Source organism: Setaria viridis, chromosome 9 (genome assembly GCF_005286985.2).
Source record: "Setaria viridis chromosome 9, Setaria_viridis_v4.0, whole genome shotgun sequence".
Classification (NCBI taxonomy): Eukaryota; Viridiplantae; Streptophyta; class Magnoliopsida; order Poales; family Poaceae; genus Setaria; species Setaria viridis.
Genome location: NC_048271.2, coordinates 2,068,853 through 2,091,480, shown reverse-complemented (window position 1 = coordinate 2,091,480; position 22,628 = coordinate 2,068,853). Strand labels below are relative to the sequence as shown.

Sequence of the window (22,628 nt, the reverse complement as noted above, 5' to 3'; positions counted from 1 at the left end):
CAAGTGATCAGCAACAGACAAGAGGTTCAGCTAGCAACGGGCCAACTACTAGCTAGCTGAACACCTTTCTGCTGGATGACCTGTAAGAAAACCTATGGCCTTTCACTCTTACTGGCTGACCTTCCTGTGCAGTGTACCTGCCACTTCAGAAAAAAAAGACACCTCATGAACCCTCAACTCCTGATAACAATGTGAGCGTGGTTTCAGACTTTCAGGTCGTTGGTCAGTGCATCCGTCTCTTCTCGTTCGGCAATGTTCCAGGATCTCATCCAATCCTACATTTGGGACAACAGTAAAAAGTTCTGAACACTTGGCCGGAATTGCTGCTTCATCTAGCTCTAGAGGAGGTAAGATGACACTGTCGGAAAGGAACCTTGAGCAAACAAACCGACCAGAGCGCGCGTCAATGTCCAAGCGCGCTGCCCTCTCTCACTAATCAAGTCGGCCTCCTCTTCAACAACTACATAAAAGAAACGAAAAGGAGGACGAGAAACACAACTCGCTGGTTCTGAATAATGGCTGAACGCATGCATCATCATCTGTGCTGCTCAAGGCAAGTCCTGTCAGTAAGTGGGCCTGCTGAGCGCGACCGCCCATCTCCATCCCGTTTCCTCTTGAAGCTTGTTATTAAATTAATGCCGCGTCATCAACTGCCCACTGCTCATTATTCACGACTGCTACAGGCACAGGCTTGTGGATTGTAATCGTGATCAATGATCAAATCGGAGCTCGCTAGCTTCCAACTCACTCCCTCTCAGAACCTCATGTTCCGCGCCGAGCCAGGCCAGCAGCTTCACACCGGATCCAGCCTAGCCACAAGTCAAACCGTCCCTGCCTATATAAAGTCCCAAGCTTTAGCTTGCTTCCGTGATCAGAGCTATACTAGGTTCGCCCAGCACCTTGATCGTCGCAGGCTTGCAATCACACTGTTGTATTTCCAGTGAAATTGTTCCTACCACTGAATCCTAAGCTTGACCTCATGGATTCCAAGCAGCTCGCTCTCCGGCGGCCGATCACCTCCAGGAGAAGCGGCAGCGTCGGCGGCGAGGTGGCCGCGGCGATGGAGCGGTCGAGCCTGGCGACCGCGTCGTTCCGGGTGTACTACACCCTGCGCCCCGGCGCCGTGCCGTTCCTGTGGGAGTCCACGCCCGGCACGCCCAAGAGCGCCGCCGCCACGGCTGCCGTCGCGCCCGGCGGCACGCCCAAGAGCGCCGCGGCCACGGCTTCCGTCGCGCCCGCCGACGAGATGGCCGCAGGCATCGATGCTGCTGAGCTCCCGCCGATATCGCCGCCGCCGTCGTACCACTCGTCCCAGCTGAAGAAGGGGAGGTGCCGCGCGAGGTCGCCGTGCCCGCCGGCGGGCCGCGTCCTGAGGGCCCTGCTCGCCGCGCTCGGCGTCAGGAGGAGGTCGCGTCGGGGTCCAGCCTCGCAGCTTTGAGCTGATGCACGCGTCGTTTCCCGCGCTTACGAGAATCAGAACTCTGAATTGCTCTTACGAGAATCAGAAATCTGAATTGCTTACGTAAGTAGTACGGAGTTACATGTTTGTTTAATTAAGGTGATGAATTAGCTCGGTGATCGAGTGTGTTTGGTTGCACGCGATGATCTTGAACCTATTTACTTTTGAACCTATTTACTTTTGAACCTATTTACTTGTATGGTTCACTTCCAGTAAAATAATGACTTGATTCTAAATGGGTTAATACAATTCATTCAACCAAATAAAAGGATCATATTCTATGCATCAATCAAACCAAATGATACAAGTTCACAAGTTCTGCGCTTGTTTAGTTGTGAATAAGATGAGGCAAGAATTTGATTTGTGAAGGGAGTTCAAATGCTTCATCTAAATATGAAGGAAATTTGCCCCAGCATACTTGTCGTATGCGGGGCTTGCCCCAGAGCAAACGCCAAACGGAGCAACTCGCAACGCCGTTGCCGTGGGCCGGTGAAGTTCATGATGAGTTTGACTGTTGGGCTTTCTTAACTGGGCTTGGGCTTCGAGAAAAGACCTTTCTAGCCCCAGCAGCCCACATTGCATCCGAGTCGGTTTTGTTTCTTGCACAAACCCCCGTGACCACCAATAAAATCGCAAGGCGCTTTACCAAAGCGGAAGAAAACGTAAGCCACCGACCCACCGACTTGCTCTTGCACTTCCGCTTCGGCGCCTCTCGGGGCCCGCCCATGGCCGGCGGCGGCGAGAAGACACCGGCGAATTCCGCCCAGCCGTGGAAGGCACGTTCCGCTCATGGATCGGTAAGTGCAGCGATGCCCCTACGTTTCTATATCGGCCGCAAAAACGCCGGCTCCCCCAATAATTTTCGGCCCGTGACGGGGTAGGGTTCGCGGCTACCCGCTGTTGATCGCTACAATGTAGTGCCGAGTCGTAGAAATTGCGCGATGTTTTACCTTCAAAAAAAAAAAAGAAATTGCGCGATGTTGTGTGGTGCGGTTGCTGGTTGGAGTTCAACGCGGGTTAGTTCTCCCTGGTTCGATAGGAAGATGAATCGTCTGTGCGGCTGCCGAGTGCCGAGATAGTAAACCCCATGGGGGACAAATGCAAGTATTGCCCTTTCTCTGCGGATTAGGATATGAAAACGTGATTTTTCATGCCTGTTTGTGCAATATTAGTTGTAATCTTGTAGATGAACTGGAACAAGATGATGCGTTATGCTTAAGTTTGACAACTCTCTGATTAATTTTCTAATTTCGAATTCGAGTTATGTTGGATATGGTAGGTATATTTTTGGCAAACCTTTGAATTCTTCTTTCACGCATTCGGCTTCTAATACTCCAGCTCTACCGTTAGGTCTACGGAAGGTCTTCAGAGCGTCAAAAGCAGGGAGCATGTACATTCTCACCTTCAGTTAGCAGCAGCAAAGATTCACCGCAACATTTGGTTACACCAGTTCAACCACTGAAATCTGCTGACTCCAGAAGCAGTCCGTGTGGTTCAGGATCTGTGGGATCTGATTCAGGAGCTGCCCCATTTGACATATGCATGAGTGCTAACAAATGCCCCGTCATCAAGTTAAATCCTCCTTTATTCGAGGTCAACAGAGGCAAAAGGCGAGACAGGGAACTTTCCAAGGATGTAGCTCCATTCCAACACTTGAGACCTGGGATGGTTCTGTTGAAAAGATTCATAAAGCCTAATGATCAGGTATGTCTTTGTTTACACTTGTTTTTTTAATCTCATCAAATCAATCATGCAGGCCTTTCAGCCTTATCTGAGCTAAACTTCCTTTTATTTTAAAAAAATAGTAGTTGTAAGTCTTTACATAAACAATTATTTTGTTGAAGATAGCGCCTTATAGGAGGAAATATAACGTTTCTGAGCGATGAAAGACTATGAAATGATGTTCTTCATGCTGTTTCCTTTTCTCCTTTTGGAAAATTTGCATGCTTATTTGTTTAGAGTTCTGTCTTCAATATCTCTCAGCATATGTTATTGCAGCTTGCATAATTCTCAGAATTCATATTTGCCATGAATGTAAATTGTCTCTGTTGATTTGATTGTCAGGCTATTCTTAAGTACACATTCAAATATAATACAATCCATGCACATTTACTGCTGAAAGTATATTCCTAATGCTTTTGTTTCACATGTCAGGTTAAAATTGTCAAAGTTTGCCAGCAGCTTGGTGTTGGTTCAGGAGGATTTTATAGACCTGGCTACCGAGATGGGTCTAAGTTAAGACTCTGGATGATGTGCTTAGGGAAGAACTGGGATCCGGATTCATGCTCATACAGCGATATACGTCCATTCGATGGCGCTCAACCACCAACCATACCAGAAGAATTCAGGAAGTATGTTCAAGATGCCATTCAAGCTTCCCATGAACTCTTGAAACAACGCATAGGAGCTGCCAATGCCGTGAAAGAACTTCCTCTGATGTCACCAGATATCTGCCTTGTTAACTTCTATAACAGTAGTGGGAGGTTAGGTCTTCATCAGGTACAAAAGTACCATTTTCTGCAGTTATATTAAATACTAGTTTCAGAACATTGTATTTCATGCTGTGGGTTTCATGCTAGTCAATTATCTGAACTTGTTTAAAAATAAAAAAGAAAAAAGGAAACGGAAACTGATTCCTGCTTAAGTAATTCACTAAAGTAAATACTCATTTTGGATGCCCATACATACTTCTGTGGACATGATAAAGCAGCTTCAGTTATGAAGCTTTACTCGCGTGTGTTTCCTGTCTCGGGCATTTCTAGTACAATGTTCCCTGCCATTATCTGCACTGGAAATGCCATGAGGTTGCAATCTTGCTTACTGGATTCTACAATTGTGTTATTTGACAGGACAAAGATGAATCAAAGAGCAGCCTTGACAAGGGATTGCCTGTCGTTTCTTTTTCTTTAGGGGAAACCACAGAATTCTTGTATGGTGATGTTAGGGATGAAGAGAAGGTTTCAAAGGTTGATCTTGAATCTGGTGACGTCCTAATATTTGGTGGTAAGTCAAGGCACATATTCCACGGAGTTTCCAACACGAAACCAAAGACGGCGCCAAAGTGGCTGACGGATGAGACGAGTCTTCGACCTGGGCGTCTGAATCTCACATTCAGGCAGTACTAGACAGTTGGTTGGGCTGCTTGCAGGAGGTCACTTATCTTTTGTTGTGCGTATTTCAGTATGTTGTTAGCAAAAAAATTGCGACTAGATTATGTCTAGTAACTGAAGATCACGACTTCACCGCCGCTTGATTGAATGTTTGTCGTCATGGCCAATCATTGTCTTCATCATGCATGTGAGTATATGGGAAGAGAGAGAATTCAGAATAATCTAGGGACCATGGGCATGCAACTGTCACCATGCCGTTACTTATCTTTTGCCGTACTGTATTTTAGTATGTTAGCAAAAGTTAGCAAGTAGATTGTATCAGTGACTAAATGAAGATCATGAGTTCATGACTTCGTGAATGTTTGCTGACATGGCCAATCTTTTTGCCTCCATGTGAATATACGGGAAGAAAAACCATTCAGAGGCATACAGACAATGTTTACACTTCACATGCATCACTTGAAATGCAGTGAAATGCTTACAGCACAGTTGCACACAACAGTACAACACACAATAAAGCGAACATGAAGCCATGAAGGGAAGGGATCGATCTGATCTTTAGTCGTCACGTCTTCTTCCTTGAGAAACAGAGGGATTCCCAACGTTCTAGTGCATCTCGTCCAGAATCACGGTCAGTGCAAGGATGAACGCTTGGTCTATGCCTGGGTTGATCCTCGCAGTATATTTGTTCCTCCCGAAACCGAGCAGTTGCGCACTGTTTCTGCGGGTGATCTGCACGACCAGCGAGATATCAAAATTCGCAGTTGCTATAAAACGGTCAGATTTGCATGAAAAGTGCGTGAAAAAAATAGCATGCTCTGTTTTTTTTTTTTTGGAGCTGGAAGATGGCGCTCGCCTGAGCAATGGCAGCGTCCGAGTTGCCCGGAGAGACGGTGCAGGCGCCGTCGTAGTAGCTGCTTCGGATGACGAAGTCCGGCGCCTCCTCGCCGGCGTTGCTGGCCAGGAAGACGTAGATCTTGGTCCTGATCTGGATCGCCGACGACTTCACCACCCTGAAGAGCAGGTTCCTCGGGCTGGTGCTGTCCCCCCTGAAGACGGCCCACCTGGTGCCCATGAGGTACCCCGAGTCCTGCATGGTGAGCACGGGGCGGCGCGCGGCGTCGAGGAGGAGGGACCTCTTCAGCAGCGCGAACACCGCGGCCTCCACCTGCATCACCGCCGCGCCGGCGGCGTCCGTGATGGTGAAGTCGCGCCCCGTGTAGCTGATCGTCTTGGTCAATGCGAACGCCGTGGCCTCCGGCGCGCAGAACCGCGCGTTCACCACCGCCGTTACTGGCGGTGGCGGTGCCGGGGCCGGAGCCTCCGCCGCTGCCGTGGCCGGTGCCGGTGTATCCATCTCCTTCACTAAATCGTGATCAGCCTGGAACGCCCGCGGTGCTATATATCATCGGCGACGAGACCAACGACGAGTTTGAAGTCTCCGGTTTTTGACCGAGACGATCAGCAGCCACGTCAGCGTGAACCGCGGTCAGCGATCTTTGAATGGATGACAGCGTCTCAACTATCAAGATCAGCGAAGCCTCCACTTGCCTGAAGACATTTCAATCATCCAATTTGGAAGCTACCGCCTGACTACTCACCATTCATTCTGTAAGTCAGATCATTTGCTATATAAAGTCGCTCCTTGTCCTCGGAAGGGTTCATGACAATGGTACAAAGAGAACAAAATCACTGCTGTGTCAAGTGCGATTTAACCATTATCCCAACGTGAATTTCAATCTTAATTTGTTGACTCATCATTGTGACAATCCATCACAACCTTCAGAAGGGCAAAGACATGAACCAATCACACAGCTCACAAAAAATCCCAAAATGGAGCAGCAGGACACTAATACTGGGATCAAAATTGCACAGACCCATCAGCACAACACAAAAGGAGCAGCGAAACTGAAGCCTCAAGGGGGGCTTGGGACTGAAACTGAAGCGTGCGTCATGTCATCTCTGGAAATGCATCTCGTCGAGGATGACGACGAGCGCGACGATGAACGCGTAGTCGATGCCCGGGTTGACGGTGACGCTGTACGTGTTCTTCCCCAGCAGCGCGCTCACCACGCTGAACCGCCGGTCGATCTGCAACTACCAATAATCCATTCAGCTTCAGCTCTAGAACCCCGATGAACTAGCGACGCTGACCGATGAGAACAGGAGGAGAGCGCTACTTGCCTTGGCGATGACGGTGTCGGAGTCGCCGAGGGAGACGGCGCAGGCGCCGTCGTGGTAGCTGCCGGTGATCCTGAAGTCGCAGGCCTGCTCGGCGTCGTTGCTGGCGAGGAAGACGCTGACCTTGGTGGGCCCCCGCAGCTGGATCACGGACGGCTTCACCACGGTGAACAGCAGGTCCCGCCGGCTGGTGCTGTCGCCCCGGAACACCTTCCACCGCGTGTTCAGCATCAGCGCCTGCGCGTGCCCATCCCCCATCCCAATCAGAGGCGCCGAGAGAGAGAGAGAGAGAGAGAGAGAGAGAGAGAGAGAGAGAGAGAGAGAAGGGGATCGTGCACAGACCGATTCTTGGACGGTGAGGACGGGGCGGCGGTCGGCGTCGACGAGGACGCAGCGGCGGCGGAGGCTGAAGAGCACGCCGTCGACGCGCAGCACTAGCGCGCCCGTGGCCGCGTCCGTGACGGCGAAGTCGCTCCCGGACATGCTCAGCGCCTTGGCCACGGCCAGCGACGCCGCGTCCGCCGCGCAGAACCGCGCGTCCACCACCGCCAGCGCCGGCACCGCCGCGTCCTCCATCTCCACCGCCATCGCCACCCCCGCCGCCGCCGCGCGCGCAGGCACAAGCTATGGATGGGGACCGACCGACGCACGCGCACGTCGCTGGCACGCCGGGGCGAAGGCAGCGGGTTTGGCTCGAATGGGATGCGACCAGACTGGGCGCACGCACGCACGCGCCTTCCCCTGCTTGCCAAGTTTGACCAGGCGAGGGCGAGCACTCAGGCACTCAGGCAGGGTAGCTCTAGAAGTAGGCTAGCAGCAGGTACTGGCAATGGCAGCTCGGTTTCCGCTATCGAATTTGATAAACAAGCAGGCAGCTTTTGCAACACTGGTTCAGATTGTACTGCTGCATCTAGATCTCAGATTCTTCTTCCAAAGCCATGTCTGAATGGGAGTTCTTCGAACGTTCCAATTCCAAGGCCGAAATCTGGAAAGACTGCGTTTACTTCGTCAGGTAGTACAACTCGCACACGTGCAGGCCGGGGATTGGATACGCCTTCCGCTGCTCTTTTTCTTTTTTGACGCGTCTTCCTCCCATTCATTCATTCATTCCGTGCGGGTGTGATCACGACTGGAACGCGAAGAAATGATGAAACCTGGCGAGGAGATTAATAAAGAATAAAATCCTCCGTGCGTAGTGGCTTCCTTTTTCCTTTGCTTTTGTTCGAGGCTACTCTCACTGCACAGAATCAGATGAGTATCATGTGGGATGAAATTCCTCTCTTATCTGATGAAACTTACTTTATTAATTATCTTGGTAAGTTAGAATTTTGTTAATTTGTCACTTAATTTAATGCTATAAACCTCTCATGAAACTGATCTAACTTTTTTTCTTCCCGAGAAGGCAGCACGGCTGGCAACGCGCAGCATCAGTTGTCTGATCGAGAAAGTGTGAACTGATCCGCCGCCCATTTCGGCGGTGGTCGGCGGTCTTCGTCTTGTGCGTACAGCTAGCGCGCCGCGGTGAAGGTTTCCAGTGGGCCGTCTCCCGAGGCCGGACCTCCAAATCCATCACTCTTTCCTGCCTGCCAAAGCGAGCGCGGCCCACGCATAGGACTAGGTCCGTTCGCGGCCCAACCCACGGGCGCAATGTAGGCCCCGAACTTACCGACTTTTTTTTTTGTTATTTACCCTTTTTTAAAGATTCTCACAAATACACCCCTGGCGGAACCATTTCAAAATCTGGACCCTTACCTTGGCGTCATCCACGCTAGCGTCAAGCTTACATGTCTTAGCGCCAGCCTTCCTGGTGCCAAGGTCCATGCGCAGCTGCTGACGCGGTTGCCTACGTGGAGGGGCTTGGCGCCGTAGATCTCGACGCCGAGCAGTTACGCTATACCTCTTGGCGTTTCGAATGAAATAAGTATAATTACTCTGAGGGACATACAACAAATCACACTGTAGTTCAGTTGGCTAGGACCTGAGCTTCTTGTCCCAAAATTGATTTTTTTTTCTACATTTTATTTCCTTTTCTCCCTCCCTCCCTCGGAAGTAAATAAACACACGCAGCGGCGAAAACGGTGCGCGCGCCCGCCCAAATCGAATGCACCATGTCCTAGCCAACTGAACCACAATGTGATTTGTTGTATGCTCCTCGGAATAATTATACTTATTTCGTTTTCACCAAGAGGTATAGGATAACTGCTCGGCGCAAGATCTACGGCGCCAAGCTTGGTGCCAAAATCCACGGCGGCAAGCTTGGCGCCACGATGGCTGGCGCCAAGCCCCCGCCACGTCGGCATCCGCGTCAGCAGCTGCGTATGAACCTTGACGTCAGGAAGGTTGGCGCCGAGACGTGTAAGCCACGCTGGCGCCCAAGCTAAGGGTCCAGATTTTGAAATGGTTCCGCCAGGAACATATTTGTGAGAATCTTTTTCATAAAAAGGTTAAAAAGTAAAAATAAAAAGGTCGGCCGAACTTATCGCCCGTGGGATCAGCACTTCGGGTCAAAGGTCAGCACTTCGCCGCGCGCGGGTTCAAGGGTTATACCGGCACCGCCGCGCCGGCAGCTCACCTTCGGCTGGCGGCGATGGAGTCCAGGACTCAGGAGGCGGGTCTTCTTCTCGTATCGGTCGGCCGCCACTAGGAACTTGGGACCGAGGGCCAGCACTGCATCTCCTGCCCAGGCGAGATGAGGCCACGGGTGGCGCGCTTGGGCACGGGGTCAGATAGATCGTCGACTTGTCGTCCTCCCGCCGCCGTCCCGCGCGAGATGAATCCGGCGATCGGCTCTGCAGCGCGCCGTCCCCACGTGGGGTCAGCACTTAGCAGCGAGTACTAGCTACCACGGCAGGTAAAAGAGTGGAGTAAAGAGCAAGACCCGACGAGCCGCAGTTCCCAGTGGCGACTGGCGACATGGTGCTAACGCCCAACCGCCAGACCAGTGGCTGGGCAATTATTCGCGCAGCGGTCGGTGCCAAAGCGCCGCGATGTGGGTGTGTCCCGCGTCTGTCGTTGGCGCCGTCGTCTTCCTCGGCCAGGCAAACGGCCACGGAGCCCCTCTGTTCCCTCACCTGCATCTGCATGCTCATTCTCCCATCCGTATGTCCCGTGGATGCAACCGCAGTAACCTGCGCCATCCTGGGATAGGACGAACAAGGCCCTGTTTGATACACGTACAAGTGGTGAAGTGGGCGCATGGTTAACGATCCAGTCAGCCACATTTTCTGTGGACCGAGTCTGCAGGCGACCCTGACCGACCGTGCACGGTGCACCGATGATCTTGGCCCGGCCTGTACAGGGCTGTAGATCGATGCTGCAGGTGTCGTAGTTTCCGGTCGGTAGGTACTGATTATTCAGACCAAAGTCTTAATCGAAAAGGTACAGTAACAGTGGTAGGTGGTCCACATCAGTTAGGTGCCGCGGCACTCGGGTTTTGAATATACACACGTTAATTATCATTTTTTTTATACTGCTCCTTCCATTTTAAATTGTAGGTTATTTTAATTTTTTTTAATTAGAAAAGTTAAAATATTATTTTGGAAGTACTCCGGTCTCTTTGTACGAAGATAGAGATGGACGGATTAAGAAAACGTTGACTCTGCTGCAAACGTAGAGTACAGCCAACGCTTGCAAAGTAATAAAAGGTGCTAACGAGAAGAGGTATCTAGACACGGACAGCTAAAAGCTCGCTGCTGGACACATGCAGCTAGTAGCGTAGCATGAGGCGAACCGAGCTTTAAGCCAAAGCGCTTTACTACAAAAACAAGCAAAACAAACACACTTCAAAAGCAAAACGCCTTCGTACAAAAAAGAAGAAGAAGAAGGGGTTCCTCAAAAAGGAACATCGAGGCGAATCAACCGCTCAAGTAGCCCAATGAGTGATGCTTTCGTGAAGCCAATTGTTTTTTTTTTTCTGTGCCTGGAGCCCTGGACCTGCTGTTGGTACTGCCGTGACGTCTCATCCACAGTGCGCGTGTGCGTGCCAAGGGAAACCTCACCGGCCGCTAACGGCGTCCAAGCGGAGTTATCGCACATTAAAAGGTGGTCAAGTACACTAGTACCCGCTCGCAGGCTCCCGCACGCCACAGTACGTAGCGTACGGCTCATCACCTCGCATGGGAGTTCTGATTCGCCTTTTGATTACTGCTCATGGCGCTTTACCAAACGCACTGGCTAGTTGCATTCTAGCTGCTGCCTTATCTCCAAAACAAATATATGTTGCTAGAATATCAAAACAAATATGTCTACGTCCACCCGTCGAGATGAAACCAAATGATGAACAAAGAAAGGAGCGTCTACGTCCACTCGTCGTCGTCCACGGGATATTAAATAACTCGTCTCCTGCCAGCTCAGCACGATTCAACGCTGGGCCCCCACCGTCAAAACCCAAACCCACCCCATCCAACCCCTTAATTCCCATATCAATAAACAAGGACGCGTCCCGACCCCACCTCTAAGCCCGGTACTCCACTGACCGCCGGGACCCGCGCCGCGGACCAGCGTCTTGCCCCACCTGGCAGCTGGCGGAGCCCCCGAGAATATCTCACGGGCAACGAGGGCGCGGGCCCCGGCCGTCAGGGACGCCCCGCGACGCGCTGCGTAATAAGAATGTGTTCTCTGACGCGTAGCCGTATGAATCTCGTTACACTCACACCGGGCCTCGTCTTCCTCGCTTCACCGCTCTGGAAATTCACGCGCTAAGCGCACCCGCGAATCTACCCACGCCAGCGGGGCCGGGCCAGAGGATGCTGTCCGTGGCGGGGGCGGTGGAGGTTGGGGTGAAGGCGGCCGCTCCAATGGCGGAGTGCTGAGGCGCTCGGGAAGGGAGGAGAGGGCGGTGGTTGCGGCTTCGACCCTGCGAGCGAGCGAGCGGGGATGATTCGGTACCAGATACGGAACGAGTACGGGCTGTCGGATCCGGAGCTGTACGCGGCGCCGGGGGAGGAGGATGACCCGGAGGCGCTCCTCGAGGGCGTCGCCATGGCCGGCCTCGTCGGCGTGCTCCGGCAGTTGGGGGATCTCGCCGAGTGAGTGCTGCTACCTGCTCCGATATTTTGTGTGAAAGCTCTAGGTTCTGAGCATAGCGTGTGATTTTGGATTTTTTTTTTGTCTTTGGCTTGTTCTGTCGCTCGCGGCCGACTGCGACGCCCCCTCCTTTTTGTTCTGGGAGTGTTTGTGTGTAGCGTAATGGGCAAATTCCTGAGCTCATTTGCTCATTCAGGGGGCATCAGTAAAGTGGGGAATTCGTCTTTTATTACTTTGCTGTACGGGTTGCATTATGCTGCGAGTGGTATGTGTGTATCTGTGATTTCTGCAACTTCCTGTCCAATTTGGGCGACATCATTGGTGTTGCTTTTTATAGCCGATTTTAAGGGAGTGGCTTTGAATTTCAGTACAAATTGGGTTTGAGGATCGAATTGGCATCCGGTTCAAGGGTTGAATGTGACAATTGCATTGTATGGCGTCTTTGTTGCACATATTGGAGCTGTTTCGGGAAGTTAGTAAGTTAGTCATAAGACGAGTTATGAGGTTAAAAGTTGGAGAGTGCATCAGTTTCTATGAAATCTGGCGTATTTTTAGGTAATATCACGTGACCTGCGCACATGGGTTGAGATTCTGAAGTGTTTGACCTTGTTTGGCCAAAACTTTCTGCAGCCAATAATCAGAGTATTTGACCTTTGTTGGGTCTGTTGAAGGAGAATTTTCATAATGATTGGGATTTCCCACTGGCCAAATGCCAAAGGACATTGCGTTATGAATATCATTTGCAATGAAATACTTATAAGTCGCAATGTGACAGCTTGCAATATATGTGGAACAAATTTCCTTGCCATTACAACTCTGAACTTAATGCTAGCCTTTCACTCTATAGATTAAAAGCAGAGTTGTTTGAGGAAGTTATAGATTAATTGGCGTAATAGTTTCTGTTTCTCAATAATATGTTGTTACTCAATTTAAACTTCAGTTTAGCCCTTAAATGCCTTGTCTTTAGAAAAAGGACTTGGGGTGATTGGCATTTTCTTTTTGCGAACTAACTAGGTATATCATTCTAGCTACAGGCTTGGTTAAAATTTTACAGATGCATATGGTTTATTTTCGGCTCAACTTCAGCATGAAAATTGATCATGTTTGGTCTTTGATATTTCCTTTTTCATAATTTTGCATGTTACCATGTTCTCAGTTAGCACTATTGTGTGTAATTGTGCAAATTTCTCCTTAGATAAGTTGGCATCTCAAGAGAAGTATTGAATAATGCCAATTGCCAAGTAGCCAACTTGTTTACAATGTAGGAGTTTAGTTGTTGATTGCTAGTACCTTTTCTACCCAAGTCTCAGTATTCCTTTCCTAATGGCACCATAATAGTCAACATGCAATTTTTCCATAGGCTTTTATCTTTGTATCAAGTTTTTTTGTTTGCCTCCATGCGCAATAGGTTTGCAGCTGAAATTTTTCATGACCTTCACGAAGATGTGATGGCCACTGCTTCTAGAGGACATGGTTTAATGCTCCGGTTGCAGCAGCTAGAGGCAGAATTTCCAGCAGTTGAGAAGGCAATTATATCCCAGACTGACCACTCAAATTATCCACATGATGATGGTTAGCTGGAAAAAGCTGTTCATACCTTGTTAATTTCTTTTGGCATGGCTCTTATTTCAAGAAGTTCTCTCTGCGTTCTCTTGTAGGTGTCGACTGGCATGCTAATCTTCAACTTAAACAGAATATGATCACACAAGGAGATATGCCTCGCTTCATTTTGGATTCATATGAAGAATGCCGTGGTCCACCACACTTGTTCACGCTGGATAAGTACGGAGATACTGTCTTTGTATGAAAATTTATATGAACATGTTTTCTGCAATTACACACATGGATTGTTCTTCAGGTTTGATGTTGCTGGTGCTGGAGCCTCCTTAAAACGATATTCAGACCCCTCTTTCTTCAAGGCAGAACATACCTCCAACATGTTAGAAATTGATGTTTCAATTGAAAAGAAGCCCCGTCGACTTAAGGTAAGTGAAAGGTCAACTCTTGCCAGATTTTACTTAAAAAAAACTCGCCCAAGGTTGTTTTCCACTTGTCCTGCATAATTGGTGTCTTTGCCTAGATTCTGTTATGCACAAACAGAACATGTGAAGCTAGCTGCTACTCTTCTATTGCAAAAGCTTAAAGTTTTGGTAATGCCTATTATGGTAACTAAAACGGCTTGAAATTCTTTTTCCTTCTTCTTTAAATTGGCTGATCTTGCTAAAGTGATTCAATTGCATGTGAGAATAGAGTTTTAAATTAGAACCCTGGTTGATTTAGCCAAGAGAACATTGTTCATCTTCCATTTGTTGATAATAGTTAATAATTTGTCATCTCAACTGGCCATATATTTTTAAAATTGGAACCTGGCCTTTTCCCTAGGAATAACCCTCTTTGTATGTGCTTTATTCGCTCTAGTATGTCGCTATGTAGATCTGGATACATCCAGTTCTTTGAGACCCCATATATATCTTTTTAAAGGAGCTATGCTCTTGAAATCAGAAACTTACTTCTCTTAATTCAGAAGAAGGCTATACGTTGGAGGAAAGGGGCGACACTTGAATCATTACTTGCAAAGTCTGAGTAAGTTTGGTGCCATTTTCTTGGTCACGACTAACAAGCATTAAATTCATCCACAGCAACTAACATACTTTGGGGAAAAAATAGTGTATATGATTAGACTGAATTTACCATGTGGTGATACATTGGTTTTGTGTAAAACTTGCAGATCTTTTACTACCCCCAAGGATCGAACTTCGAGGAAAGTTCCACCTAGGACAACAAAGTTGAAATCCAGGCATCCAAGGAGTCCTGACCATAAAACTATTAGCAGAATCTGCAGGGAGCATCTGCTAGAAGTAATTTCATCACAACAAAAAATTTTCTCCAGATATTCTGGAAGGCAATGTCATGTGAGATTTAGGTCAACTGACTCGAGTGAAACGGGAGAAATGGAGAATTTTGGTGCCATTGTTCAGTCTTCTGGTAAACTGGAACTTACTAAAATTGTTCCAATAAACGAATCCAATACCATGGAGATTATATCTGCACCCACTGATGGATCAGCTTACCTGGAGCTAGGTGATAAACAAATTTTGGGGAAACAACATGAACCTTTAGAAAAAAATGGCATGGTCTGTGACTTAGGAAAGCTGCAGGATTGTCCAAACTTCCAGGTTGGTGAAAGTAATCACAGCTCGCATTCAGGACATGAAGAGAAACACATTTTAGCTGGGGTTCCTGCTGATCAAGATGCTGATGGCTGCAGGCCTGATGACATTTGTAGTGATCAAGACAACTTCATCGACGCTCTTAACAACATGGGCCCAGAAGGTGAAGCAGATCCTGAAATAGAAACTGAATTTGATCCCAGTGCCAACGTGGAACAGATTGAATTGAACCGTGACAGCAAGGAAGGTGAAGATGCATTGTATGCGGAGTCCCCACAAGTAGGTCCTGCAATAGACTCGCCACCAGGGTTCAACAGTTCATGCAATGCTGAAGAAGCGACCTGTATGGACTTGCCAAGTGACTCTGCTAATCCTGCAGTGTCAGCCAGTAATGGTCCTAGCTCTGTTTCACAATCTGGAAGACAATTGAATGATGTTGATTGGATCAAAGATGAAGAACCTTTTGATGATGAGGATCTAATGGATGTGAGCTCATCATCTAGTGTAGCTTCTGTCAATGCTGACTTACAAACCGATGAAGATCTCTATGGTTGTCAACAACACCAAGAGAAAGCTTATCACTATCAAAGTAGTGATAATGCAGCTGTTATCCATAGTTCTGATAAACGTTCACCCAAGACATCTAGTGACTTGGATGGTAAGTACCAAGTCTTTTGATAAAATCTATACTTATTTGTTACATCAAATCCAACTTTGCTCATTTTAGCTTTGTCACTATTTTTTTTTTACCAACATATTTATTGTCTTCTCTGGTCAGGTACGGCTGTCGGCAACAACGATTACACTGACAAAGTATATTGTTCCATGGAGCAAGGCCAGGATGTTGTGCTAGATGATACTTCTATGGTATCGAGCAAACCTAACTACGTTCCAGAAGACGAAGACAAACTCAGTTTTAGGATTGCTGATGATTTGTTTCCCCACCCGACCATACCCAATCAAGAGGAAATACAGGAGATGGAGAAAGAATTGGAAGGTGGATCTCTAGATACAGACACTTCACCTGGCATACTTGCATCATGGCCAGATAAGAACCATGTTATGTGCATGAATGATGTAGAGATGGACAAGGACAATGTTATCGTTCCTGAAGAAATTGCTGCTGATATGGCCCCAACAGGTTTGGATCCTCATGACAACCATGATCATCAAGATGGTATGTTGATCATTAGTCTCTTTTTTCTTTTCCTTAACACCTAAAAAATGCTTTATCCAGTTTGGTTTGATATTGCATTTAAATGCTTTATTTGGATGGGTGCTCTGTTGATTCAGGAATTGCACCAGAACATTCAGGCATGCGTAATAATCTACCGTATGAATCATATGATGATGAGATTGCTGAAGATATGCACTCTTTACTAAATGATGGTCTATCAACTCCTTTTAATAAGGATGTTGCAGAGGATAATCAAATAGTTGTGCTTGAAGGAGGGGCCTGTCCAGCTAGCCTCAACTCACACAAAGAGGATTCTGAGCAAGCACCTGCCATGGCCAGGAACTTATCTGATGTCCAAGAGTTTCCAGTAGTAATTCAAGGTGTACCTTCTCAAGAGGAGACAGAAGCTCATGCAGTAGAGACCCTTGCACCTGTGTCTTGTGTGTTCGGTGCTGATACAGAACCAGTGGGGATTAGTGTGCTTCCAGCCCCTAATACTTCCTCTCTACCTGACAACAGTAGTTCATGTGTAGAACAACATGCATTGACTGAAATGGAAGACATTGTGGAGGGTGGCAAAGTTGTGGTTGCAGAAGAATCAACTACTAGCAGGTTTGCAGATGACGTGGTACCTCCTGAAGATTTTATTGATGATGCCATATATACTGAAAAAACACAGATTCTGGCTACAGATTCAACTGAAGAAGCCTCTAGGCATGATCTGCAACTACAGCATAATTCTCCTTTAAGGGAAGGGTTGGAACCAGTAGAAGCTACTGACAGAAATCTTGGGGAAGTAGATGCATCAAGAGAATATATATCTAAGGAAAGGATGTTGCAGACAGACAATATTCCTCCTCTCAATGAAATGGAGCCTACAGGTGAAAAATGTAGTGACAGGGATGAGGTTCTTTCCGCAGGACATTTTCCTGTAGAATCTGATTATCAAGAGGAATTACTAGAGTCCAGTCATAATGCTGGAGTTCACTCTCTGTGTGATTTGGATAAGGATTTTGCAGTAAGCCTGAAATGTAACACCATGGGGGAACAACCAGAGGATGTTGACGATCAAGATTTGGCTTGGGGGATGCCCGATCAAGATTTTACTAGTACAAACCCATTCATGGATCCTGCCTACATGCTGAGCCTAACTCAAAATTGTCCATCTCCCATTGTGAGTTGCCAACCATGTTTCCCTGAAGAACAGGATTTCCTTTCAGAACTTCTAGTGCAACATGACAATATGGGAGCAGCTGCTGATTCCCTTTGGGAGCCTGCAACTCCACCTGATGAAGCGCCATTGCCATCAGAAGTTATGACTGAAGAAGATTTCAGATCCTTCTGCCGTGAGTATCATGAGATAAATTTTTCAGCTGCCGCTGAAGGTTGTCACAGTGAACCGGCCTCAGACTCTAACAATATTTCAAATGCTTTTCTGGTCAGTGAATCAGATTTTCCAAGTTCTGTTTCTGCCTTGCCAGTGAAGTTAAACCAGGAAGCCTGTGTTCATTCTAAGTTTGGTTCTCAGTGTGCTGAGCCTTCATCTACCATGGATATACAAGGCGCTACATCAATGACCTTTTCTGGCAAAGAAGATCTCACGGATGAGACACCAGGAGTAGATTCTCATTTAAAATCTGATGCATCTTTCAGTGTTAACAGAAGTTCTGAACTAGATATGCTCTCTGTTCCAGTAGATTTACAGCAGGAACAGCTGTCTGGAATTGATTCTCATAGTAGTTCTCCTTTGTTGGATAAAGAGATGACCGGTGAAGGATGCTGCTCTCCTTCAAGTGACGTTGTTGAAGTGAAGCACGATCTAGAAATCCACGCCAATCTTGCTCCACATTCTTTTATTAATGAAACTGTAGACGAACTGGATGTTGCTGTACAAGTGGAACCAGAGGTAGGAGCTCATGCTGATGATAACCAAGATATTCCATGTTGTTCAACTAGCGAAAAGGATGATTCCCTTATGGGCAAATCTGTTCTAGTTCAGGAGTCAGAAGTTTTTGCCTTTGGTGAATTTGATTCTCCAATCGTTCCATCATCTTCAATTGATGACATTGAAGACAATCAAGACTCTGCTTCGAGGACTTATGTTCAAACAGAACAAGAGTCAGAATGCTGCACCTCAGGTGAACTTGATTCTCAAACCACTCCATCCCCTTTGCTTGATGAGAAGATTGACAAACTGGACGGCCCTCCTTTGAGCAATGCTGCCATGCTGGATCAGGAATCAGAAGTTTGTGTTCCAAGTGGGCTTGATTCTCGAATCGCTCTATGTTCTTCAACTGATGAGGATGTACATGAATTGGATCATCCTCCTTTGAGCAGTTCAGTTTTAATCAATCCTGAGTCAGAAGATCATGTGTTGGGTGACACTAGTTCCAAGGTTACTATGTGTTCTTTAGTTGAAGACAAGATTGATGAATCCAAAGATCCTCAACCAAACCATAATTTTCCTGAGGTACGGCAGGAAGCTCTTGCATCCCCTGAATTAGACTTTCAGGTTGCTCCATGTCCCTTGAATGATGATAAGGTTGGTGAAATAGAAGGGCCTCCATCGTGCAATGGCCGGGTGGAATCAGAAAAGGAATCTGATTGCTCAATTGAATCTGATTCCCAAAGTGCGCCATGTTCTTCAAATTCACCAGTACTAGCTGACACAAGAGTATTGACTTCTCCTGTCATGCCTAATAATGAGGAAATGAATCAGTTGTCTCCTGGTCCGCCACCCGCTGTACAATTTCAAAATGATTCCTACAAAGATCCTCAAGCTCAAGCACCACCCCCTCTCCCTCCCCTCCAGTGGAGGCTTGGTAGGCCTCGGCTAGGGCTTCTAAGTAGAAAAAGCTCTATGCCTGAGCCTGCAAGGAGCATAGATCCTGTTTTCCAGGCATCAAACCAAGACATGGATATCAGGCTAGGTTTGCTTGATCAACCAGATAGATCAATAGAACCAGTATCCTCTCAAGCGACCGAAGAAGATACGCATCAGAGTTCTTTGTTAGACGGTAATGATCAAAATGTAGAAGTTGGATTGTCGACCAGTGTCACAGTAACTGGTGTGGCAAGGACTGAACACTATTGGCCATTCTCAGAAGCTTCAGAGAACATTAAGGGACCGGAGCATATTTCTTCATCATTTAACGGAAATCTGGATGCTGGGGTCACATCAGCAACAGCAGACGAGGAACATCTGGATGATTCTGGGGTGACACATGGAGCAGTTTTATACTCATCAGACCCGCTGCTTCGATTACCTGCAGATGAACAGCAGGAACCTCAACTGTGCACCTTATCTTCAGATACTCGAGAAACTAGTGTGCATCCCAGCTGTATGCATCCAGGTGCATCTGAAAATGATAAGTCAACAGATGCTGCTGGTGGCATGGAAAGCACCTCAACAAAGGGACCTGATTATGAAAATAGTTTTTACCAGCAACCTCAGCATGTTGAATCGTTCTCAAAGACTTCAGATTATGGAGAGCATATTACAGATGCATCGGTGGAGGGTGTAAAACATCAGTCTGGTACAAGCGAGACACTTTCAGACACAGCAAAGCATTCTGCACCAGGCACATTGTTGAAAGATGGGAATAGCAAGGGGAGTCAAATTTTGCAGGAACAAAATGTGGGTAGTTCTCAGGACAATAAGTCAGGAGGCCCATTGCCCAGCTCGGAATCAATGGCATCTGAAGATTATCGACATGATGAATATAATTTGGAGAGAGAAAATAGACACCCGCCTAGCAACCCAGGCCCACTAGTGGCATGGCCTGGTGATAAAAATAACTTCTTCAGTGGCCTTGATGAAGCTAGCTTTGCACATGCTGAGCAACCACCTGTGATGGGATGGACTGTTGGGCCTCAGATGATTCATCCTAAGTATGGTATATCAGCAGAAGAGAGCCAATTTGAGCCAAATATCACCGACAATCATTTAATCAAGAAGCCTATTTCAATTAAAAACATCCCAAGGAATCCACTGGTCGATGCTGTTGCTGCTCATGATAGAAGCTCGGTAGTTTGCCTCCCCCACCTTGATATTTTTCTATGTGTGCAGTCATGATTCCTGTATTAACTTAACACCATTTATATTTTTTGCAGATGCGAAAGATTTCAGAGCTTGCACCATCGGCTGACAAGCCGAAGCCCAGCGAGAGAAATCTGTTGCTAGAGCAGATAAGAAACAAGGTCGGAAAAAAAAAAGCTTTCTCCATTGACAAACATGAAAATAAAACAAGCGTGCATTCAATCTAACTTGTTTGCTGTTTGCTCTTGGATCAGACCTTCAACCTGAAACCGGTGGCTCCTTCTCAGCCAACAGCCATGAGATCCCCTGCTAGAGCTAATACTAGAAACTTAAAGGTTGCTGCAATCATAGAAAAGGCAAATGCCATCCGACAGGTTGTCTCTCTGCAGTTAACTTCCGCCACTTTCTGCGGCGAACCAACTTCCGTGTCAATGTTAATGTTGCCCTTTTACTTATCTCTCTCTTGTTTATCATATGAAACAGGCGGTGGGAAGTGACGACGAAGACGCAGATAGTTGGAGTGACGCCTAGACGCCCATCTGTTCCCCTCTCGGTGTTCATCAAGGACATCCTGGACAGGTTGGGGTTGCACAGCCATGTCATTTTTTGGTTAGCAATGGTAGTCTTGTGTATAGTATATGCTCATAATCTTCTTTCTTTCTTTCTTTTCATTCTTCTCTTATTCTTTCGGCCGATTATTTGTATACTTGCCTCTCCCAGCAGCAAAGGCTGTTGCAGTGGACATGATCCGGAGGAGAGCATGCATATTCTTCAGGTCTATGTAAATTTAACAGTTCTAGTTAAACACGTCTATCTACTGGGGAGGATTATGACATCAATGATTCCATACATACAGACCTTAAGTTACAAAAATATAAGAGATCCAAAAAAACCCGTTTACTGATGTATTAATCCACACTGCTGTATAATCATGTAATGTGACCAATGTGTCGCAGAACGAGAGAACTGAGAAATGTGTATGCAGGCTATACAAGGACTTCCATGGAAAGGCTGTACCCGGAGACGAGAGCAGAGAGGCCGATGGCAACGAAGGCGAAGAATGCCATGCTGATAGCCGCCGCCGCCGAGTCGGTGAACAGGTTGTCCGCCTTCTGGCGCAAGTAGTCCGTCACCGGCGCCGCCGCGGACATTCCCGATATCATGAGGTAAGCGACGACCTGCACCAGCGATCGTTCCAGTCCCCTTCAGAAAAAAAAAAAGAAGCGAGACAGCAAACGCGATCGGCGGGTGGAGACGACACGACGCTGCCAGGTTGGCCATCGGTGGTTGGATCGGGATCGTCGCGATGCGTTGCTCGTGCACATGCGCAACCCAAGACGACTCACCTGGTCTCCGGCGAAGTCGACGAGGGCCGACGCCTTCCTCGTCCCGATCAGGTCCCGCCCGGAGCCGAGCCGGTGGGCGTCGCGCAGGACCTGCGCCGTGGCGTACAGCCACGCGAGAATCGAGATGCCCAGGCAGTAGCTGCACGGCCGGAGCAGGAGCACTCGCCAATTTCAACCAGTGCGAAAGAATTGCAAATGTGTTGAGTTGATTTGAGAAGTGGATGCTGCTAGTACTGACTTGTATTCGGGGTATTGGCGGAAGTCCTGGCTGTCGCCGTGCTGGTTGGACGCCATGACGATGAGGGCGAGGAGGGAGAAGAGCCACGCCAGGGCCCGCAGCACCAGCCGCGCCCGCGCCGGCGCCGCCTCCATCTTCCACCGCTCCACCATCGACCTCACGCCGCCGCCGCCGGCGGCCGGCTCGTCGTTCTCGGCGACGCCGCCGCCGGCCGACTCGTCGTGCTCAGCGGCGACGCCGCCATCGACGGCGGCCGCTTCCGGCGCCGGGGCGACGCTCGGCGGCGCGTCGGCCGGGACTGATTTCGACATCGGCGGATCTCGGCCGGTGCGCGCGCGTAATTTGCTTTCCCCGGACGGACTGGCGAACAGAACGACGACGACTTGTTAGACGAGACGAGGCAAGGCCGGCGAAACTGACGTGGCTGTAGATATAGGCGGCGGGAGGCGGTGTGTCATGTGTGACGACGGGCCTGCACGGGCACGGTTGATGACGCCGACGCGCGACACGGTTTTGGTTGGCTTTAGCTTTTGCCGGCCGCGTTCGCGTCCGCTCGTGCGCGGCGGCCGGCAGAGCCTGCGGTCCGCAACGAGCAGTAGTTGGATGCGTCCGGCGCCTGGTAACCTGTATCTGCGGTTAGAGACATTTCCGGCGCTGTTGGTACTAGTGGTTCTAGTTGGTAGCCATGATCATCCGAGTGTCACCACTCACCAAGTCACCAGCGAAAAAGAAAAAGAAATGACAAGTGTTGTTACGCGGGCCGTGCCCGGTTGTGTAGGCTATGTGGGCCTGTGTCCTAGGCCTTTAGCCATTATGTGTCCGTGCGACCAAAAAATTACTTGCACAAAACTACGGTCGTGTTTGGATTCTTAGGTTTTCTTAT

General features: G+C 48.3%; 6 protein-coding genes across 10 annotated transcripts; 3 read left to right on the top strand and 3 right to left on the bottom strand.

Moving 5' to 3' along the window:
• The first annotated feature begins 656 nt into the window (after nt 1–656).
• On the top strand, nt 657–1,744 carry LOC117836436 (uncharacterized). The gene has a single exon (XM_034715860.2). It carries the CDS (start codon nt 980–982, stop codon nt 1,436–1,438), a length of 459 nt encoding a protein of 152 aa, XP_034571751.1. The 5' UTR covers nt 657–979; the 3' UTR covers nt 1,439–1,744.
• A 376-nt stretch (nt 1,745–2,120) lies between these two features.
• Nucleotides 2,121–4,996, top strand: LOC117836432 (DNA N(6)-methyladenine demethylase ALKBH1D). The gene is made up of 4 exons (XM_034715857.1): nt 2,121–2,256; nt 2,810–3,163; nt 3,614–3,958; nt 4,309–4,996. Exons 1-4 carry the CDS (start codon nt 2,185–2,187, stop codon nt 4,582–4,584), a joined length of 1,047 nt encoding a protein of 348 aa, XP_034571748.1. The 5' UTR covers nt 2,121–2,184; the 3' UTR covers nt 4,585–4,996.
• Nucleotides 4,892–6,107, bottom strand: LOC117836434 (protein LURP-one-related 15). Its single transcript, XM_034715858.2, has 2 exons — nt 5,426–6,107; nt 4,892–5,301 (listed from the first exon to the last, which is right to left on the bottom strand). Exons 1-2 carry the CDS (start codon nt 5,924–5,926, stop codon nt 5,176–5,178), a joined length of 627 nt encoding a protein of 208 aa, XP_034571749.1. The 5' UTR covers nt 5,927–6,107; the 3' UTR covers nt 4,892–5,175.
• A 155-nt stretch (nt 6,108–6,262) lies between these two features.
• On the bottom strand, nt 6,263–7,760 carry LOC117836435 (protein LURP-one-related 15). Its single transcript, XM_034715859.2, has 3 exons — nt 7,093–7,760; nt 6,754–6,987; nt 6,263–6,660 (listed from the first exon to the last, which is right to left on the bottom strand). Exons 1-3 carry the CDS (start codon nt 7,336–7,338, stop codon nt 6,526–6,528), a joined length of 615 nt encoding a protein of 204 aa, XP_034571750.1. The 5' UTR covers nt 7,339–7,760; the 3' UTR covers nt 6,263–6,525.
• Nucleotides 7,761–11,386: 3,626 nt separating this feature from the next.
• LOC117838210 (SCAR-like protein 1) lies at nt 11,387–21,740 on the top strand. Of its 5 annotated transcripts, none has more exons than XM_034718149.2 (12): nt 11,387–11,777; nt 13,184–13,347; nt 13,434–13,557; nt 13,634–13,760; nt 14,300–14,358; nt 14,504–15,603; nt 15,724–16,122; nt 16,239–20,149; nt 20,236–20,322; nt 20,416–20,535; nt 20,645–20,740; nt 21,147–21,740. In XM_034718149.2, the coding sequence occupies exons 1-11, from the start codon at nt 11,626–11,628 to the stop codon at nt 20,690–20,692; spliced, it is 6,291 nt and encodes a 2,096-aa protein (XP_034574040.1). In that variant the 5' UTR covers nt 11,387–11,625; the 3' UTR covers nt 20,693–20,740; nt 21,147–21,740. The 5 variants fall into 5 exon arrangements, with proteins under 5 accessions (XP_034574040.1, XP_034574041.1, XP_034574043.1 ...); XM_034718150.2 differs by lacking the exon at nt 21,147–21,740 and adding an exon at nt 20,882–21,000; XM_034718152.2 differs by lacking the exon at nt 21,147–21,740 and having other exon boundaries at nt 14,303–14,358; nt 20,645–21,000.
• Nucleotides 20,327–22,448, bottom strand: LOC117838211 (CASP-like protein 4B3). The gene is made up of 3 exons (XM_034718153.2): nt 21,746–22,448; nt 21,508–21,646; nt 20,327–21,339 (listed from the first exon to the last, which is right to left on the bottom strand). The coding sequence occupies exons 1-3, from the start codon at nt 22,054–22,056 to the stop codon at nt 21,148–21,150; spliced, it is 642 nt and encodes a 213-aa protein (XP_034574044.1). The 5' UTR covers nt 22,057–22,448; the 3' UTR covers nt 20,327–21,147.
• Between the last annotated feature and the right edge of the window lie 180 nt (nt 22,449–22,628).

Bases quoted from the DNA above. Each gene is read 5' to 3' on its own strand.
- LOC117836436 (XM_034715860.2), top strand. From the start codon at position 980: ATGGATTCCAAGCAGCTCGCTCTCCGGCGGCCGATCACCTCCAGGAGA.
- LOC117836432 (XM_034715857.1), top strand. From the start codon at position 2,185: ATGGCCGGCGGCGGCGAGAAGACACCGGCGAATTCCGCCCAGCCGTGG. The intron at 3,164-3,613 runs GTATGTCTTTGT...TTCACATGTCAG, and splicing joins TCATAAAGCCTAATGATCAG to GTTAAAATTGTCAAAGTTTG. The intron at 3,959-4,308 runs GTACAAAAGTAC...GTTATTTGACAG, and splicing joins GGAGGTTAGGTCTTCATCAG to GACAAAGATGAATCAAAGAG.
- LOC117836434 (XM_034715858.2), bottom strand. From the start codon at position 5,926: ATGGATACACCGGCACCGGCCACGGCAGCGGCGGAGGCTCCGGCCCCG. The intron at 5,302-5,425 runs GCGAGCGCCATC...CTGGTCGTGCAG, and splicing joins CGGACGCTGCCATTGCTCAG to ATCACCCGCAGAAACAGTGC.
- LOC117836435 (XM_034715859.2), bottom strand. From the start codon at position 7,338: ATGGCGGTGGAGATGGAGGACGCGGCGGTGCCGGCGCTGGCGGTGGTG. The intron at 6,988-7,092 runs GTCTGTGCACGA...GGGCACGCGCAG, and splicing joins TCCTCACCGTCCAAGAATCG to GCGCTGATGCTGAACACGCG. The intron at 6,661-6,753 runs GCAAGTAGCGCT...TGGTAGTTGCAG, and splicing joins CCGACACCGTCATCGCCAAG to ATCGACCGGCGGTTCAGCGT.
- LOC117838210 (XM_034718149.2), top strand. From the start codon at position 11,626: ATGATTCGGTACCAGATACGGAACGAGTACGGGCTGTCGGATCCGGAG. The intron at 13,558-13,633 runs GTACGGAGATAC...ATTGTTCTTCAG, and splicing joins CACTTGTTCACGCTGGATAA to GTTTGATGTTGCTGGTGCTG. The intron at 15,604-15,723 runs GTAAGTACCAAG...TTCTCTGGTCAG, and splicing joins GACATCTAGTGACTTGGATG to GTACGGCTGTCGGCAACAAC.
- LOC117838211 (XM_034718153.2), bottom strand. From the start codon at position 22,056: ATGTCGAAATCAGTCCCGGCCGACGCGCCGCCGAGCGTCGCCCCGGCG. The intron at 21,647-21,745 runs GTCAGTACTAGC...CCGGCCGTGCAG, and splicing joins CGCCAATACCCCGAATACAA to CTACTGCCTGGGCATCTCGA. The intron at 21,340-21,507 runs GTGAGTCGTCTT...TCGCTGGTGCAG, and splicing joins TCGACTTCGCCGGAGACCAG to GTCGTCGCTTACCTCATGAT.